This window comes from Myotis myotis, unplaced genomic scaffold (assembly GCF_014108235.1).
Source record: "Myotis myotis isolate mMyoMyo1 unplaced genomic scaffold, mMyoMyo1.p scaffold_m19_p_1, whole genome shotgun sequence".
Taxonomy (NCBI): domain Eukaryota; kingdom Metazoa; phylum Chordata; class Mammalia; order Chiroptera; family Vespertilionidae; genus Myotis; species Myotis myotis.
The window spans coordinates 49,187,741-49,208,323 of NW_023416313.1; the positions used below are offsets into that span (position 1 = coordinate 49,187,741).

General features: G+C 44.1%; 2 protein-coding genes and 1 pseudogene across 3 annotated transcripts in view; 2 read left to right on the forward strand and 1 right to left on the reverse strand.

Annotated features, from left to right (window-relative positions):
- Positions 1-1,036: 1,036 nt before the first annotated feature.
- On the reverse strand, positions 1,037-7,604 carry CXCL9 (C-X-C motif chemokine ligand 9). Its single transcript, XM_036336864.1, is given in 5 exon segments — positions 1,037-2,814; positions 2,816-2,869; positions 4,863-4,947; positions 6,272-6,398; positions 7,483-7,604. Coding segments are annotated over 5 exon segments (381 nt in total). The 5' UTR covers positions 7,547-7,604; the 3' UTR covers positions 1,037-2,763.
- A 4,414-nt stretch (positions 7,605-12,018) lies between these two features.
- LOC118653408 lies at positions 12,019-12,551 on the forward strand (annotated as a pseudogene).
- A 5,648-nt stretch (positions 12,552-18,199) lies between these two features.
- The window catches only part of ART3 (ADP-ribosyltransferase 3 (inactive)), a 117,381-nt gene continuing 114,997 nt past the window's right edge, over positions 18,200-20,583 (forward strand). Inside the window, exon 1 of one of the 2 annotated variants that reach the window (XM_036336951.1) lies at positions 18,200-18,281. The gene's annotated coding sequence lies outside the window, so the exon portion shown is untranslated. The remainder of the gene's footprint in view (positions 18,282-20,583) is intronic. The other variant, XM_036336961.1, reaches the window with a different exon arrangement.

Consider the following 20,583-nt stretch of genomic DNA (forward strand, 5'->3'; position numbering starts at 1 on the left):
ATATTTTTTGTCCACATTCAACCTTCTTAGAGTCCACACTACATAATATCTCCAGCCCAAATTTTCTGCACTCGTAAGTATCTTATGCTTATTTAGATATCCACCATAGCTACTTATGACTTTATAATATTTAAACATATGTGCTTTCAGAATATGTAAAAGAGGACTTTTTTTGTTTCCTCAGGATACATCTGATTGGGCTAGGACTATCCTTCAGAATTAGACAATAAATTCCATTTCACGTAACTCTTATCCATCAATGTTGTTATAATAAGGCATTGTTGTCACATTTTCCATATTTTTTTTTTCTGTCCCCAAAGAGCCCTTTAAAGGGCTTCCAAGTCTTTATCTCCATTATCCTTTATCTGAGATGAAAGCAAATCAATAAAGACATGTGAGAACTACTGTTAAGCATGCAATAGTTGAAGTGTATGTTCAAGACATTAAAACAAGACTTGTTTTCTGATTAATGGTTCATTTATTGATACCATCTTTTAACAAAGAAATTATTTCAGAGTATAAGGTATATATGCTAATACTGCTTTGAACTTATTTGCTTAGAGAGTATACATGTATATGTAAATGATGAATATCATGCACTTATATGTTATAAAATGTGGTTTCTGATTATTAGTTATACACTACACTTTACCTGTGAGTTGTGTAGTAATTGGTTCACAAACTCTCAAATTAGGGAACATTTAGGTTTTTCAAGGATGTACATGGAAGGAGCTAGAGTTTCATGATTAGATCAGATATTGCTTGGGTGGGATCACCACTGGGCAGCACTGAAAATCATCTGTTGGGTAAGGAGTAACAAAATTTGCAGGAAGGCATTTGTTTAAATTCTGGCAAAAGACATCCTGTCCTACACAGTTCACCAAGCCTCCTCTTTAAGAGAGTTTCCAAGCCCGGCGGAAGCTATGTGAGCACCAGTCTTGTCTCCTCTAACAGAATTTGCTGCTCCCTCCAGCTCTTGGTATCTTAATATCACCTTTCTTCACGAGACCTGGTGAAATAATCAGTAATCACAATATTTTACCAACTCTGAGAAAAGTTTAATGACAAGGACATTCATATTTACCTAAAATGAGGTGTTTTTTTTTAAATATATTTTATTGATTTTTTACAGAGAGGAAGGGAGAGAGATAGTGAGTTAGAAACATCGATGAGAGAGAAACATCGATCAGCTGCCTCCTGCACATCTCCTACTGGGGATATGCCCGCAACCCAGGTACATGCCCTTGACCAGAATCGAACCTGGGACCTTTCAGTCTGCAGGCCGAGGCTCTATCCACTGAGCCAAACCGGTTTCAGCATAAAATGAGTTTTCAAAAGGATGTTGGCGGCTTTCTTGTCATATCATAGAAAACCGAGGCTTGTCAGGAATTGTACTGAAGGAATTTGCATGGGGTGGAGAAGGTTTTGACACTGGTTGATTTCTAAAGCTCCTTGTAAGATTCCCATTGTAAGATTCTGTGATTCTAGGTACCCTGTATATTTTATGAAAACAGTTCAGAACTTCCATAAATGGTTAAACATTTCCTTCTTATCTGCTCAAGAGGCCAAGTTAACATCCTGTCATAAGACAAGGATGTTGCATCACCCCGGGTGCTTTCAGGGATAATGGCCTGAAGATAATGAATTTACCCAGGGGTTACTCAATATTGAATCTTGCTATAGATAGCCAGCTCCTGCTCTGAGGGGATGGCCTGGCTTCCCTCCTACGTGTAACAACTGCAATTAAGAAATCATTCAAAATCTAGTCCCAGAGTATATGAGGCACTGGTGGCAGATTCAGGGAAATAAACTTGGCTCCTGCCCTTAAGGAGCTGGAGAGATAGAAAAAACACACAAAAAAATTAGAAAATAAGTAAGTGCTCACCTGTGTGGTGTGGAGCACATGTGAAATAGGGTTTTAAGATAATCTGAGTGTCCAGAAGGTTTTATTTAAGAGGCAGGATTGAATTGAATCGTGAAGCCTGGGTAAAGTGAAGATGAGTGGGGAGAAGGCATTCCTGTGGGGTGTTGGGGAAATAATGAGAAGAGAGGTCAGCACAGTAGAGGAGGCAGGCACTGAACTGTGGTAGGACAGTGAGGGACTGGCTTGACTGAGGCAAAGGGGAACAACAGAAACAAAGTGGGCAGCCTGGGCAGGTAAGATGGAGTCATATGGCCTCAAAAGTGAGATAGAAGGTTCTGAAAGCTAAGTGCTAGTGTTCTCCAGTGTTGGTTCCCAGAAACTACCAGCATTTACCTCTCAGATACATTGCATGTGAGGCCCGTAGGCGGATTCAAATACAGATGCTGATGGCCATGGCAGCTTAGTGAGGTCCAGCTCAATTCCAAACTGCTTGGCTTATCAGCAAGCTGACAAGCTGGCACTTGCTGACATGTGCTTCAGAATACGCTCTGAAAGCTGCAGGCTGTGGTCTTGGAAGCCTAAGGCTGCTCTCCCAGGCAGCTGTTGTGTATGAGCTGTTGTGTGGCCATCTGTCCACATGTGGGTGTTACTAAGATCCTGCTCTTAAACATGATGAAATTCAGCTGGCTATAGGCGGAAGAATAAGACAAACTATGGCCTCTAACAATTCTTAACATTTGGATTTTGAAAGCTACTTTTTAGCTTCAATTACAATTTCATAATGATGCTTTATAATTTCTAGTCAGATCAACAAGCTGATGGATTAAGGTGCTGGAATTATTTCAGTATAATTAAGAAGAACCTTTTAAACAGAAAATATTTGTCGGTAAAGCTGTCAATTATATAGTCTTCTTTTGATGAGGACATGGAGATCGTTTAACTTTTTGAATTCCCTGCTTTCTTGATGTTTTTTTTCTCTTTCTTTTGCTTTTTCTTTTGGCTGACCTGCAAAGAGGGGGGGGGGGGAAGACATTGTTTCTTCATCTTACCATTTTCCCTTTCTTATATTATAATTGAACTCTCTAGACCAGGGGTGGGCAAACTTTTTGACTCGAGGGCCACAATGGGTTCTTAAACTGGACCAGAGGGCCGGAACAAAAGCATGGATGGAGTGTTTGTGTGAACTAATATAAATTCAAAGTAAACATCATTACATAAAAGGGTACGGTCTTTTTTTTTTTTTAGTTTTATTCATTTCAAACGGGCCGGATCCGGCCCGTGGGCCATAGTTTGCCCATGGCTGCTCTAGACTGTGGTCCTTCTTCATCCTCAAAACAGGTTTAAAGTGCTTTACTCTCAAAGGAGCTCTTTTTAATTCTTTCTACTTCATCCACTTTGAGGAGGAGGCAACAGCCTTCTAATTGGTCTTCTTTTGTCCATTCTCCTGGCTCATTACTACCCTCACTCCAATCTTGCTTATGACCTAACTGTCCCAAGTACAACTCCTGATGTTGGAGGATAGAATTGCTAAGTTAAAGTACATATATACTTAAATCTACTTAAGTATCATCTACTTCTTACCTATGGGGAGACTGAGGCTCAGAGAGTGCGACTTGCCTAAAGTTGCATAGCTAGTATGTGGCAGAACCACTGTCTATCAGACTCCAAAAGCTACACTCCCAACTACATATTCTGTGTCCCTCTTCAGACATAATTCCTTAGCATGTCATACAGGTTTCTTCCCACTCTGTCCTGGTCTACTCTTTTACCTAATCCCTTAATTCCCTCCATACAAACTCCACCCACGTTACTAGAGGCTCCCTGAACACAGCAAGCTCTCTCATGATTCTATCTTTCATGATGTCCTTGCCCTCGTGGTGAACTACTTATCCTTCAAGACCTAAATCAAATGTCACCTTTTATGAAAAGTCTTCCTTAATAGTTTCTCCCTGCCCCTCCCTTCAGCAAAATTACTTACTCTTTCTTTAAGATTCTTGTACATATTTTTATTTAATATATGAAATTGTGCTTTAATTTATTGTTAGAATATTTGCTATAGCAGGATGGTACTATCTTATTACCTTTCTATTCTCAGTGTCTACTATTCATTTAAATACACATTCATTGTGTTATATAAGAAAGATAAGCTCCCTTTGCTCATGGAACCCACATTCTAGTGGTGCGATAGACAAGTGATACTCTATGCAGGAATATAACTATACTAGAGGCCCAGTGCATGAAAATTCAAGCACTGGAGCGGGGAGGGGGGGGGTGTCCCTCAGCCTGGCCTGCCCCCTCTCACAGTCCAGGAGCCCTCAGGGGTGGGAGGCAACCTGGCGACCAGGGGAAGGCGACACCCCATCACACCTCTGAGGCTGCCACTGCTGGCAGCGCAATCCTCAGCCGGCTCTGGTTACCTGAGCTGCTGGTGGCCCTGGGTGGCTGGGCAGCTGCCATCCGAGGCTTGCCTGCACCTTGGGCGGGCCCTGGGCAGCTGGGTGGCTGAGGGGACTGGGGGACTCCAGAGGCAGGCACACGGCAAGGCTGGGCCTGCCTGGGCCCGACCTTGTCGCACACCTGCTGCCCCGCGGGGCTGAAGGGACTGGGCATCGCCATCTTTGAGGGCATGGCAGTCAATTAGCATATTCCCTCCTTATTGACTGTGGATGCCACCATCTTTGAGGGCAGTGTAGGCAATTAGCATATCCCCTCCTTATTGGCTGTGGGTGCTGCCATCTTTGAGGGCAGGGCAGTCAATTAGCATATTCCCTCCTTATTGGCTGTGGGTGCCACCATATTTGTGATGGCACAAGGGTCAATTAGCATATCCCCTCTTTATCAGATAGGATACCAAAGTGAGGACATCATTCTAGTAACAAAACAGGAATACAATAATAAGAATTTTTTAAAATGTACCTTTAAAGGAACTACATAGATTCTTTGTCTTCCAAAGTTAATTTCTAAGGGAAAAAAAAAATTGTTCCTTCTTTTCACCAACCTGTTTCTCCCACTCTTTCATCAATTTTTTCACATTTGTTGAATCTGGGTTTAGACATGTTTGAGTCCCATTCTTCATTGTAGCGCTGCCAAGGTAATAGCAACAAGATTTTAACTTTTTAAAAAATATTTTAACTTTTAATAATTTAAATGCTTCATCTTATCCTCAGAATTCAATTTCCCAATTAGAGTGTACTTGTGTCATCACTATAAGCATCTGAGAATCCCAGTCTTTTTTCCTTTTTAATCGAATGAGAGACTTAGATAAATTTCTAGGATAGCACATAACCATAAATTTAAAAATCCCACAGGTGTATGCAGTGAGAGAAACATATCTAAAGATGATATTATTTTGTCCTAGAAATAGCTATTTAAGCTTAACTGAAGAAGAAAAATAGAAATGTTGTCAATATACCTACTTTCCCCCCCCCGAAACAATGAAAATCAGCATAAATTTTGCCAAATTTTCTAATGAAACTACTTAAAACATAATAAAATGTTATCCTAAGATTAACAGACTGTTTGAATTTTGATAAATTACAGCATACTCTCCTTGAATAATTCAAAGATTTTTTTTCTTTAATTTATCAATATAATCTGAGAATAAGAATAGCCAGTCTATATATCATTCTCGATTTAGGCTTCAAAAGACTTAAGTATACATGTACTTTAACTTATCAATTCTAATCTCTAGAAAGGTATTATTAGTAGGAAAGAATTCAAGACACAATATTGCCATAATAAGAGTTTGATTTCAATAGGAAAAAATAGAAAATAACCTACAATTAGCATTGGTTATACAGATTATGATACATGCATACGATGGGAATATAATTTGACCATTAAAAATGACATTATCAGAAAAAGATGGTATTATGACAGAAGATGTACTGACATGAAGAAACGTTCATGATATAGTATTAATGAAAAAACAGTATGTAGGGTATGATTTTATTTTTGTGTGCATATATATTATATTTATAAATATATGTATATATTTTTCGTGTCTATATATGTACACACAAAGCAAATGAGAGAGATCTGGAAAACCACATACCAAGAGATTAACAGCATTTGTCACTGGATGGTAGCATTATAAATAATATTTATTTTTTTTTCTTTTAGGTTATCTGCATTAAACATTCTCTCCAATGAACATATATTACTTTTGTGATATGTCTTTGTTCCTAACCCCCACCAGAAATTACTTGTTGGTTGTTGGCTTGTTTTATTTGTTTGTTTTGGGGTTTGTTTGTTTTTTAGAAAAGCAAGAAGTAGGCAAGATTTGCAGAGGAGCAACAATCTGAATTTTAAGTGTCTGTATAGGCAAGCATTCCAAGGGTAATACTCACACTAAATTTAATGTTCCTGCCAATAAGATGCATGCATGTTGGATGAGATTTTACTTACATGATTTCAGTTTTCTCACAAGAAGGACTTGGGGAAAACTGTTTAAGGTCCTTTAAGGATTTTAGGTGGATCATCCCTTGGTTGGTGTTGATGCAGAAACAGCGTCCTTTCTTCATTATTGGGACTCCTAAGAGAAAGGGAATGGTTAGCACACACTGGTTTAGGGCAATGTCTCAATTTAGGTGATCCATCAAAATGATACATTTGACTTAATCATGGTTATTACTATCATTTCCTGAGTTTCTAATAATTATTACCACAAACTTTGAAGTAGGTATCACTTTCATTTTATAGACAAAGAAGCTCAAGTTCAAAGAAGTAAAGAACAAAGGCATTCAGCTTTTAGGGGGCAGGGAAAGAGTTTGAATCCAAAGGCATTGCTCTTAACTACCATATTCTACAACCTTAGGAAAAAAGATTTTCACAATATTTAATAAATGCCTATTGCAGGTCAGACACATGGATACCTAATTCATGGGTGCTATGTGGGCCACAGTTTCCTAAGCAATTTCCAAAGCCATTTTATTACATGACCTTGCAGTTGGTGTTGATTTAGACAGAAACCTGTACATATAATAACCAGTTACCACCACCATCCTCCTCCTCCTCACTGCCTTGCTTTTCAATAGTGCTTTAAACTTTTGGAAATTCTTTAAAATACACTATCTTCATTCCTTAATTCTTTTATTTATTCAACATATATCATATATTTACTTAGTGCTTACTATATGCCATACATCATGAGGTAGAAAAATCATAACTATAAAATATCCATTTTTCAGCTGAGGAAACTGAAGTCTAGAAAAGTTCACTAATTTGCTTAAGGTAACAAAGGCCAACAGGAAACAAGTTAAAAACAATGTCTCTGATTATTGGATCTTTAATTGATTAAGCAGAGTAATACTTATCAAGAAAAAATATTAGGGTAAAAAAATAACTCTAGAGTCTTTAATCTCATTATCTACAGTTCAATAAACATTTATTGAACATTTACAACATGCCAGGAGTTCAAACACCAAGACTGAGAAGACTTTTTTGATTTGGCAAGTCTAAGATAGGAACTTGGGATAATCAACGACATCAATGAGCTTTTATGAGTGACTCATCACTTTCTGATGCATGCAATCACCTCTACTGGGCAATTCAAGAGGCTTTTTATAGCCATTTACATCTCTGAGTTTATTAACCTAATGTGAATCAGAACCCCTTACCTTGAACTTCAATCAGAGTCAGGAAGATGATACCCAAAAGGAGAGAAACACCACTTTTCTTCATAGCGGTAGAATGGAGTTCTACTGAGTCACTCCTCTATTGGAATTCAAGCCTGGGAAATTCTTTAGAGAACATGCTATTGAAAATCATATTTATATAGGAAAACATTTTCCCTCCGAAACTCTGATTGGCTAGTATTCTTAGCTGATCTAGCTAAACTGCCCACAAACAATTGTTCTAGGGGAAACCCTACTCTCAGATCCAAGGGAATTTCTGCATGATTTATGTCCATTTCACATAAATGGGTGGTTTATAGTAAGGGATGTGAAACCAGTATCACTGGCAGCCTTTAGTACACTCACAGCTGCTCACCTAGGATGAAGAATAGGTTATATAATGATATCATACAACAAGAGTTGGAAATGTGGTTTCCAGATGGGAAATACTGAAGTCCAGATAAGTAAAACACTCTTCCAATTTCCTTACTATTTATATAATATATGGCTGACTTATTTTTTCTTAACCTATGATAATTTCCTCCAGGACCAGGTCATTTCCTACTGTGATAAGCTTCCTTTGTTTTTTATGCCATCGCTGCTACAGTTTATTGTTATTTTTTAAAAAATATATTTTATTGATTTTTTTTTTTTTACAGAGAGGAAGGGAGAGGGATAGAGAGTTAGGAACATCAAAGAGAGAGAAACATGGATCAGCTGCCTCCTGCACACTCCCTACTGGGGATGTGCCCGCAACCGAGGTACATGCCCTTGACCGGAATCGAACCTGGGACCCTTGAGTCTGCAGGCTGACTCTCTATCCACTGAGCCAAACCGGTTAGGGCTATTGTTATTTTTAATGGTTGAATTAGTTATAGAATAAGGGATCAGTTGAAAATAGACAAATGGGACTACATCAAACTTAAAAACTTCTTTGCTTGTATCAAAGAAAACAATCAACAGAGTGAAAAAACAACCTATGGAATGGGAGAAAATAATTGCAAAACATATATCTGATTAGGAGTTAATGCCTAACAGTGATGGCGAACCTATGACACACGAGTTAGAGGTGACATGTGAACTCATTTTTTTGTTTGATTTTTCTTTGTTAAATGGCATTTAAATATATAAAATAAATATCAAAAATATAAATCTTTGTTTTACTATGGTTGCAAATATCAAAAAATTTCTATATGTGACACGGCACCAGAGTTAAGTTAGGGTTTTTCAAAATGCTGACACGCCGAGCTCAAAAGGTTCGCCATCACTGGCCTAGAATTTATAAGAAAATTCTACAACATAGCAACAGCAGCAACAACAAACCTGATTTTAAAAAGGGAGAGAAATTTGAATAGACATTTCTCTAAAGAAGATATAGAAATGGCCAATAAGCACATGAAATGTTCAACATCATAATTATAAAAGACAGGGAAATGCAAATCAAAACCACAATGATATACCTCATATTCATCAGGATGCCACTATCAAAAATTAGAAAATAACAACTGTTGGAGAAGGTGGAACCCTTGTGCACTATTGGTGGGAATGTAAAATAGTGCTTCCATTATGAAAAAGAATAGGGAGGCTCCTCAAAACATTAAAAATAGAATGACCATATGATGCAGCAATTCCACTTCTGGGAATAGGCCCAAAAGAATTCAAAGAAGGATCTCAAAGAGAAATTTGCTAACCCATATTCATGGTAGCATTATTCACAACAGCCTTATTTGCAAAGGTGAAGTGACCCAAATGTCTACTGACAGATGAATGGATGAAGAACGTGGTATAAGAACAAGCAATGAAACTTTAAGCAGCTTTAAGAAAGAAGGAAATCTTGTCCCATGCTACAACATGGATGGACTTTGAAGAGATTATACTAAGTGGAATAAGCCAGTCACAAAAGGAGAAATACTCATCTGAAGTATTTAAAGTCAAATCTAGAAGCAGAAGATAGGAAGGCTGCTGCCAAGGGATTGGGAAGAGGGTGAGGTGAAATTAGTCTTTAGTAGGTTTTAGAGTTTCAGTGTTGAAAAATGAAAAAGTTCTAGAGATCTGTTGTATAATGTGAATATACTTAAGACTACTGAACTGTACACTTAGAAATGGTTAAAATTGTAAATTTCATGTTATGCATTTTTTTACCATAATAATTAAAAAATAAAAATAGAGTAATGCTCTGGCTGGTGTGTCTCAGTTGCTTGAAGCATTGTCCCTGTACACTGAAAGGTTGTAGGTTCAATTCTCAGGACATATACCCAGGTTTCTGGTTTGATCCCCTCTGGGGGTGTGTACAGGAGGCAACCAATTGATGTTTCTCTCTAATATCGATGTTTCTCTCTCTTCCTTTCTCTCTCTCAAAAAAAAAAGAAAAAGAAAAAAAGAGTAAGGGATCAGTTGCATGTAATGGAGACCCAAATTAATAGTGGCTAATTAAGATATATGCATTTCTCCTTGAAAGAGGCAGGTTGATTAGAGTGTGTATGGTGGTTCTGCTCCATGAAGTCTCCTAGGTTCTATCTCATTGATTCACTGCCATCTCCAGGTTGCTGCCCTCTTGCATATGGCCCAAGGGGCTTTGACACCATGTCTGCTTTCCAAGTACAGGATGGTGGGAAGGCGGAAAAGGGATTGTTCCTCATTTTTAGACCCATCCTGGGATTGTACTCTGAGGCAGGGGGTCCCGCGGGGGTGAGGCCGACGGAGTCCTAACGAAGCATGCCCGACTCAGGAGACCAGGTTCAAAGACGCAGATCTGACTTTATTGTGTAAGTGCAGCAACATATATAACTTTTTGGACCAATCAGAAGTTTACACCATCCTTAGGGCAACCAATGGTAGGAAAGATCAGGGTACTATGTAGGGGCTCTAGGGGGCTTGCTCAGGCGGGCGCTGCCACTTCCTGGTGTGCAGAGGAAGCTTGTATAGGCGGAGTGCGCTCACGCCATTGCATCTGCCACTGCACTGAGATAAATCTCCTGAGCTCTTCCCACAGTACTCGTCACTTTCCATCATCTCCCATAAGCCAGAACTTAGTCACACTGCCATATCTATCTGCGGGGCAGGTTAAGAAATGTGACCTTTATTCTGGTGATCCACTAAAGTTTGGAGGTTCATTATTATAGAACAATGTTTCTCAACTTTTTTTTAAATTAGTGCCTCTCCTGAGATTAATTAAATTTAAATTAACTTAAATTTAAATTAAATTATGCCCTGGCCAGGTTGCTCAATTGGTTAGAGCATTGTCCCATACACCAAAAAGGTTGTGGGTTTGATTCCTGGTCAGGGCACATACCTACGTTGCAGGTTCAATTCCCATTTGGGGCACATACAGGAGGCAACCAATCAATGTTTTTCTCTCTCTTTTCCTCTCTCTCTCTCTCTCTCTCTCTTTTATTTATTTATTTTTTTTATTATTATTAGTTAAGGTATTACAAATGTGTCCTCATCCCCCCCATTAACCCCCAACCTCCCCCCCCCACACACAAACTCATGCTCCCATCCCCCTGTTGTCCATGTCCATTGGTTTGGCTTATATACATGTATACAAGTCCTTCGGTTGATCTCTTCCCCTTACTCCCACCCTCCCCTACTTTTCTCTCTCTCTTTTAAAAATATGTTTTTTTATTGATCTCAGAGAAGAAGAGAGAGGGAGAGAGAGATAGAAACATCAATGATTCTCACTGATCGGCTGCCTCCTGCACACCCCACACTGGGGATCAAAGCCACAACCCGCTGACCGGGAATCAAACCATGATTTCTGGTTCATGGTCGACGCTCAACCACTGAGCCAAACCAGCTGGGCTCTTACTCTCTCTCTTAAATCAATAAACATTTCTTTGGGTGAGGAAAAAAATTACTTCGTAAATTAAATTTTTCCTAAAGAAAAAAATTAAATAGTCATGCACTGCATAATGCTTTTTTGGTCAAGGATGAACCGCATATATGAAGGTGGTCCCTTCATATATGTTATAATAATGACATAATGTTATAATAAAATTATAATGGAGCTGAAAAATTCCTATAACCTAGTGCTGTAGCTGTTGTAACATCGTAGTGTAAAGATTGCAAAAGTCAACATGGCTGTGGTTGAGATTGTAAACTACTTTAACCTGGGTGTGGATGAGGATCACACCGAGGATCTCTTAGAAGTTGTTCCTGCCCTAACTGGTTTGGCTCAGTGGATAGAGCGTCGGCCTGCGGACTGAAAGGTCCCAGGTTCGATTCCGGTCAAGGGCATGTACCTTGGTTGCAGGCAAATCCCCAGTTGGGGGTGTGCAGAAGGCAGCTGATCAATGTTTCTCTCTCATCGATGTTTCTAACTCTCTATCCCTCTCCCTTCCTCTCTGTAAAAAATCAATAAAATGTATTAAAAAAATAATAATAAATGCTCCCCCACACACACACACACACAAAGAAGTTGTTCCTGAGGAACTGATGAAGGAGGAGTTGTTGGATAGCCTAGCTGAGCAAAGGAGGCAAGAGCCAAGAAAACTGCTGAAGAAGAAAAAAAGAAACCTCAGAAAACTCGGAGACATCAAGATGCCGGCTTACCATTCTTCTCTCATGGACTCTGACACCAAACTCATTGGGAAACATGGCACTGTTGCCCATCAGAAGTCAGTTCAAAGGACCTGCCCTTAGAAAGACAAAAGACACAGATTTTGTGGATGAAGCCATCTATTATTTCAAGGCCAATGACTTCTTCAAAAACCATGAGATTAAGAATAAAGCTGATAGGCCCTTGATATACACAACTCTCTACATTTCTGAGTGTCTAAAGGAACTCCAAAAGTGCAATTCTAAAAGCAAGGCAAGAAAGAAATGCATAAACTAGGAATCACTAATTTTCCCATTCCCAGAGAGCCAAGTTTTCCACTTAACACAATTTACGCCAAACCTGCAAACAAACAGGAAGACAAAGTGATGAAGGCCTATTGGCAGCAGTTAAGGCAAGAGGCTGGATTGAGACTTTGTAAGTTTTTGAGCCTCAGAATGAGAAACCCAGCAAGTGGTGGACTTGCTCTGTGAAGAGACAATTCATAAACAAGAGTTTTCTAGGACATGGACAGTAAAGAGAGTGGGGCAGACACCTTTTCCATAGCTGTGGGCAGCATTTTACAGCAAGATGTACATAGTTCTTTGCCTGTATTTAATAATTTTCCTGTATTAAAATACAGGAAAAAAGAAAAAGAAGAAAACTCAGTGAAGTGTTTAGCAGAAGCTTTTGCAGACCTTAGCAAGTTCCTTAAAACGTTTGAAAACATGGACCTCAACACCAAAAGGTTTTCATTAATAAAGAGCGAGAAAGGAAAGGGTGTTTAAGCAGCAGCTCCAACTTGATCAATAACCAAAGGAATATAGTAAGTTCCTAACCAAGGCCATCCAAAAGACCAGCCATGTACACTTTCCAACAGCTCCAATTAAAAAGATAAATGATTATAGAAGGCAGTGCCTATTCTTTCTGTATCCTGATAAAAATGTAGAAATAATTGCTTCCAGACTTCTTCCCATGACCCCCAACTCCAGGTGCTTGATGACCCTACCTTGTCTGCATATTCTCTTCACCTAATAGAAAACTGTTAATCCTTGAATGCATGCAACTAAAATGGCTGATGTATAGCTATTTTTTTCTTTGTCCTCCTGCTTCTATATAAGCATCTTATCACTTTCCTAAAGTTGGAGCACTATTTAAAGGCATCTTGGAACTCTGCTCTTGGATATGTCCTCAAATACGTCAAAATAAAAAAACTCTCTCTGTTTTTTAATCTACAAAGGTTCAAGTCTTCTTTTTGTTGACATGAGGAATGTTCATGGTGCAGTGTTTGCTTACAAGCAAATTTGTGGTGAACAACAAACCTAGCAAACCAGCAAACCACATAGACATATTTCTGAAGAGTGACACCTCCTCAAGAGCCTCAGGCAGGCCCTCCAGAAGGTGTTCCAAAAAAGGCACTGTTGTCCTAGGAGATGATAGCTCCATGCGTGTTATTGCCCCTGAACACTTTCCCTTTAAGTGGGACAAGATGTGAAAGTGGAAGATAATGATATTCATAATCCTCACCCTGTGTAGGCCTAGGCCAGTGGTTGGCAAACTGCGGCTCGCGAGCCACATGCGGCTCTTTGGCCCCTTGAGTGTGGCTCTTCCACAAAATACCGACTTCTGCGCATGGGCCACAATGTTTCAATCGCATTGTACATGCGCGCCCACATATGGTATTTTGTGGAAGAGCCACACTCAAGGGGCCAAAGAGCCGCATGTGGCTCACAAGCCGCAGTTTGCCGACCACTGGCCTAGGCTAAGGGTAGATTTATGTCTTAGATTTTTAAAAAGTTAATTTTAATAGAAAAAATGCTTATAGAATCTACAATAATAAAAGAGAAAGATGCAAATTGACAATACCTTTGCGTCACCCAACAGCCAATCAGGAGTGAGTATGCAAATTAACCCAACAAAGATGGTGGGTTGATTTGCATAGCAGGCACTGAGTAGGCAGGGCGGGACGCAGGCATTCCGAACAGCCCTAGCCACTCCAGGCCTCTGGGCAGTGTGGGAAGGCAGAAAGATGGCTCTGGCCAGAGTGAAGGCGGTGCTGGCAGCCTGGGGAAGGAAGGCCCATTCTTGCACGAATCTTCATGTATCGGGCTACTAGTAGGGATATAAAAAAAGAAAAGGTCTTTGTAAAACTGTGTATTTCTATTTTAATGTGTTATAAAAGAGTCAAAAGTTTAAAACTAAAAGATTTATAGTCAGAAAATTATAGTAAGTCAAGGTTAACTTATTATTGAATAAGTTTAAAAAATAAATTTAGTGTAGTCTAAGTGTACAGTGCTTATAAAGTCTACAGTAGTGTACAGTAATGCCCTGGGCCTTCAGATTCACTAACTGCTTACCCAGAAAAACTTCCAGTTCTGCATACTTCATTCATAAGTGTCCTACACAGACCTACTATATTTTATCTTTTATACTGTATTTTTACTGTACCTTTCCTATGGGTAGATGTGTTTACACAAATACCTACCATCCTATCTAATAAAAGAGAAACATGGTAATTAGCATACGACCGCTACCCTTCCCATTGACTAATCAGGGCGATATGCAAATTAACTGCCAGCCAAGATGGCGGCCGGCAGCCAGGCAGCTGGAAGCAAACATGAGGCTTGCTTGCTTCAGTGACGGAGGACTCCAACATTCCCCGCCTGCCGCTGCCGGCCTCTGAGCTACAACTCTAAGCAACTATGTTACAAATATAGAAGCTAAACAAAACCCCAGAAACCTGCTTTAGTTGCCGGCCTTCAGCCAGCAGGATCGCAACATTGTTTCCAATACAGAAGGTAAACAAAGGCCAGAAACCTGCTTTCAGCAGTGGAGGCCTAAGAGCTGGAGCCTCAGAGCTAAAGCTGGCCCAGAATAAAAAAAAAAAAAAAAAAAAAAGGAGCGGTTGGGAGCTTCAGTCACCCGCCAGCCCTCAGCCCTCAGCCCCTCACCCAGACTGGCCAGGCACCCCAGTGGGGACCCCCACCCTGAAGGGTGTGTGACCAGCTGCAAATAGCCATCATCCCCTCACCCAGGCTGGCCAGGCACCCCACCCTGATCCAGGACACCCTTAAGGGCAAACCAGCCGGCCCCACCCATGCACCAGGCCTCTATCCTATATAGTAAAAGGGTAATATGCCTCCCAGCACCGGGATCAGCGGAGCCGCAAAGCCTCCCGGCACCGGGATCAGTGTGCAGGGGGCAGCGCCCAAACCCCCTGATTGCCCTGCAGCTCTGTGTGTTACAGGGGGCAGGGCCACAACCTCCCTATCCGCCCTGCTCTGTTCCTGACAGGGGAAGGCGCCCCAACCCCCTGATCAGCCCTGCTCTGTGCCTGATAGGGGGGAGCTCCCCAACCCCTTGATTGCCCTGCGGCTCTGAGTATGACAGGCTGCGGTGCCCCAACCCCCTGATCGGCCCTGCTCTGTGTGTGACAGGTAGAGCCATAACCTCCCCATCGGCCCTGCCCTGAGTGTGAGAATGGCGGCGCCCCAACCCCCTGATCGGCCCTGATCTGTGGGTGATAGAGGGCGGAGCCCCAACCCCCTGATGGGCCCTGCTCTGTGCGTGATGGGGGCAGCACCCCAACCCCCTGATTGGCCCTGCTCTGTGCATGACAGGGTACAGAGCCCCAACCCCCCTGATGGGCCTTGCTCTGTGAGTGACAGGGGGCAGCGCCCCAACCCCCTGATTGGCCCTGCTCTGTGTGTGACAGGGGGTGGCGCCGCAACCTCCCCATCGACCCTGTCTTGAGTGTGACAGGGGACGGTGCCCCAACCCCCCAATCGGCCCTACCCTGAGCGTGACTGAGTGTCGCATCGCAACCTCCCAATCCACCCTGCTCTGTGCATGACGGGGCAGCGCCCCAACTCCCCAGTTGGCCCTGCTCTGAGCCCGACCAGGCGCTGCACCTAGGGATTGGGCCTGCCCTCTGCCACCCGGGAGCAGGCCTAAGCCAGCAGGTCATTATCTCCCGAGGGGTCCCAGACTGAGAGAGTGCACAGGCCGGGCTGAGGGACACCCCTCCGCCCCGAGTGCACAAATTTTTGTGCACCGGGCCTCTAGTTGTATTATAATTACCTACAGTACTCAGTATAGTAACATGCTGTGCAAGTTTGTAGCATAGGAGCAATAGGTTATCCAGTGGTCGGCAAACTCATTAGTCAACAGAGCCAAATATCAACAGTACAATGATTGATATTTCTTTTGAGAGCCAAAATTTTTAAACTTAAACTATATAGGTAGGTACATTGCTATTAACTTAATTAGGGTACTCCTAAAGCTTAGGAAGAGCCACACTTAAGGGGCCAAAGAGCCGCAGTTTGCCGACCACAGGATTATACAATCTACTAGTACAAGCATACTTCATTTTATTGGGCTTTGCTTTGTTTTTTGTTGTTTTTTTTTAAATATATTTCATTGATTTTTCACAGAGAGGAAGGGAGAGGGATAGAGAGTTAGAAACATCGACGAGAGAGAAACATCAATCAGCTGCCTTCAGCACACCTCCTACTAGGGATGTGCCCGCAACCAAGGTACATGCCCTTGGCTGGAATCGAACCTGGGACCTTTCAGTCCACAGGCCAACGCTCTATCCACTGAGCCAAACCGGTCAGGGCTGGGCTTTGCTTTGTTGTACTTAACAGGTGTTGCATTTTTTTACAAACTGAAGACAAGTCCCTCACTGGCAAAAAGATTATGACTCGCCTGTGTTATTGCTGTTTTGTGGCGGTCTGGAGCCGAACCTGCAATATCTCCCAGGTGCTCCTGTGGCGTAGGTGTATATGAGGCTGTACTAGTATCATCTAGGTTTGTATTTAGTGCACTATGATGTTTGAACAATGATGAAATTGCCTAATAACACATTAAGCAACACATGACAGTATGAAGAAATAAGTAACATTTTGTTGGGTGGGGTTGAACTTTGGTGTGCCACTAATCATTGTTAATATCCAAGATTTTTTTCTTACTCCCCCTAAGAACCAATTTTGTCCCCTTGAGGACAACATTCCCCACATCCCCAATTGAGAATGCATGCTATAAAGTAAGGGGGGAACAAATATTAGCATTTTCTGTTATGCGGTGCTCATTTTTGGACTAGTTTCTAGTATTAATGCTTAAATACAACATTACTGAAATCTTTTTGAAGAAAACCTGTGGTGATACAGCTTATTCATTTGGTTATGCTTAATTTTGGTAATGACTGTGACTATGCGTAAGGTGGAGGTGGGTTCAAGTCCAGCTTTGCTACCTAATGACAGTGCAAAATACTTAACTTTTTAAAGCCTCAGTTCTCTCAGCTGGGAGAACTATTACTGACCTCACAGGTTGTTAAAATGATGGCAACGGTGCATTATTAACTGCAAAGCATCATAGAGTTAGTGGCATTCTTTCTGAGCAAAGAAAGACAAAAACTTCTTAGAATAAAGACTAAGGCCCAGCACTGTCTGCCCTTGCCCACTTTTCCAGCCTCTTTTTGCGTAACTGCTCTATCACCCTTTATTTCCTCCGATCCTTAAAGGGGCAAAGCTCTTTCCCGTCGCAGGGTTCCTGCTCATGCTGTTTTCCTGCTTGCAATGCTGTGCCTGCTCCGTCTCCCTACCCTACTGCCTAGCAGTCTTACCCACCTTAGATATCCAGGATGGCATGTCCCCTGGGAAGACTTCCTTGATCCTCAGACTTGGTCAGGTCCTCTTCCATATGCTCTCATGCCACCTCGCGCCTGTCCTGGTTCAGCCCACTTCCGAGGCCACGTTAAGTTTATCTGGAATCCGATGGTTAACATCTCTTTCTGCCACAAGGTGGGAGGCGTTGGAGAATCTACGCTGAGCACAGGGCCTGGCACACAGTAGGTGCTCAGTAGACATGCAGACAGGAGTGAGAGAAGGAGCCAACGAACCAAAGATCCCAGCCTGGCTTCGCACTGCGCCTGCAAAGCGCTGCCAGGCTCCCTGGGGGCCAAGGCACGTACTGAGCATGCCCAGCCAGCCAATGGGGCCAGGGCACGCACTGAGCATGCCCAGCCAGCCAATGGGGCCGAGGCACACACTGAGCATGCCCAGCCAACCAATGGGGCCGAGGCACGCACTGAGCATGCCCAGCCAACCAATGGGGCCGAGGCACGCACTGAGCATGCCCAGCCAACCAACTTCCAGAACTTTCAGTGGGGAAGCCGCTGGCCGCTGGCCCACGTCGTCCGCTCTCTGGCAGCTGCTGGTGTCCCTGCTGCCTGCACGGATCCCTCGGGGAGAAGCCCATCGTGGGAAAGGTAGTGGCTGTACCCCTGGGGGTCCCTCCTCCCCTCTCCTGCGGGTCCCGCAGCCTCCAACCAGAGAAGGCTGCGCTTCCTTGGGGAACGCCGGGAGCGGGGCCCATTTTGCAGTTTCCACACCAGCCTGGGTGGAGGCCGAAGGGCATGATGGCTGCAGAAGGGCCTGGTCACTGGGGAGGAGGCCGCCACGCGAGGCTTGGGAGGGCCCTGCGACCCTGGGCTGCGGCGACAGCGACAAGGGCCTTTTGGACAAGGAAGGAGGTGTTGGGGTCAGTTAGGCGTCACTCGAGGCCTGACCTTATACTGCACAGGGACTGATGTTCGACAAGCAGATGGGGGACTTAAGAGGGGCGGGGCGGGGCGGGGGACCCCGTCCAGTCGTAAGCTGCTCCCTATGAAGCCCCGGGGCGGCCCTGCCCGGGGAAACGGAGGCCATGGCCGCTGGGCAGGCCGTGTGGCCCAGGCCTCCTTTTGGAAGTTGTCCTGAAGACGAGAGAAAGTACAATGCTGACGGGGCAGAAGGACAGAGAAAACTCCCAGCAAAAGGCATTTATGGATAGACAGGGCTTTTAGGAGAAATAGAAACCCGGGGTGAGATTTTGCAGGCGTTTCTCACAGTCCTGGGAACGGCGCCAGGGCTCTCAGGCTGTTGCATCAGATGCTGGTCCGGTTCCCTGGAGGGAGCGGGGAGCCGCCCGTCCTGCTCCCAGGAGCCCGCGCTGACGTGAGCGCAGAAGCCATTGGGAGCAGCGGGGCTGTCCATGTGCGCCCGCCCTCCCGCTTCCGCCCTTGGGGCTGGGGAGCCAGTGTGGTCTGTTTAGATGGGAACAGAGCTTGACTCACTGTCAAAGCAAAAGCCAGAGCCTTCCTTTCACTTGTGAAATCCCCAGGCCTGTTTGAACCTCCTGCCAGGGGGACTTCCCCTCCTCCCACAGCTGCTGCTAGGACCAGCCTGAAGGGTGCTGATTTGAAAAGGGCTTATTTCTTGAAAGTCTCAGGGCCCCTGCTTAGCATTCTGACTTTTCTTTCTTCCTCTTTTTCTCCCCATTCAGGGAGTCATTCCTTTCTTCAAAAATATTATAGTACTAGCCGAAACCGGTTTGGCTCAGTGGATAGAGCGTCGGCCTGTGGACTGAGGGGTCCCGGGTTCGATTCCGGTCAAGGGCATGTACCTGGGTTGCGGGCATATCCCCAGTGGGAGATGTGCAGGAGGCAGCTGATCGATGTTTCTCTCTCATCGATGTTTCTAGCTCTCTATCTCTCTCCCTTCCTCTCTGTAAAAAATCAATAAAATATATTAAAAAAAAAAATTATAGTACTAGAGGCCTGGTGCACAAAAATTTGTGCACGCGGGCGGGGGGGGGGTGGGCGCGGAGTCCCTCAGCCCAGCCTGTGCCCTCTCGCAGTCTGGGACCCCTCGGGAAATAACGACCTGCTGGCTTAGGCCTGCTCCCGGGTGGCAGAGGGCAGGCCCAATCCCTAGGTGCAGCCCCTGGTCGGGCTCAGAGCAGGGGAGATTGGGGTGTTGGGGCACCGCCCCCTGTCATGCACAGAGCAGGGCGGATCTGGAGGTTGTGATGCCACCCCTAGTCATGCTCAGGGTACGGCCGATTGGGGGGTTGGGGCACCACCCCCTGTCACACTCAAAGCAGGGTCGATGGGGAGTTTGCGGCGCCACCCCCTGTCACGCACAGAGCAGGGCCAATCGGGGTTGGGGCACTGCCCCCTGTCACGCACAGAGCAGGGCCGATCAGGGGGTTGGGGCACCGCCACTGTCACACTCAGGGCAGGGCCAATGGGGAGGTTATGGCTCTACCCCATCACACACAGAGCAGGGCCCGTGGGATGGGGGGGTTGAGGCGCCGCCCTCTATCACCCACAGAGCAGGGCCGATCAGGGGGTTGGGGCGCCGCTACTCTCACACACAGGGCAGGGCCAATGGGGGGGTTATGGCTCTACCCCGTCACACACAGAGTAGGGCCCGTGGAGTGGGGGGGGGGGGGGGGCGCCGCACCCTGTCACACACAGAGCTGCAGGGCGATCAGGGGTTTGGGGAGCTCCCCACTATCAGGCACAGAGCAGGGCCGATCAGGGGGTTGGGGCGCCTTCCCCTGTCACGAACAGAGCAGAGCGGATAGGGAGGTTGTGGCCCTGCCCCCTGTAACACACAGAGCTGCAGGGCAATCAGGGGGTTTGGGCGCTGCCCCCTGTCACACTGATCCCGGTGCCGGGAGGCTTTGCGGCTCCGCTGATCCCAGTGCTGGGAGGCATGTTACCCTTTTACTATATAGGATAGAGG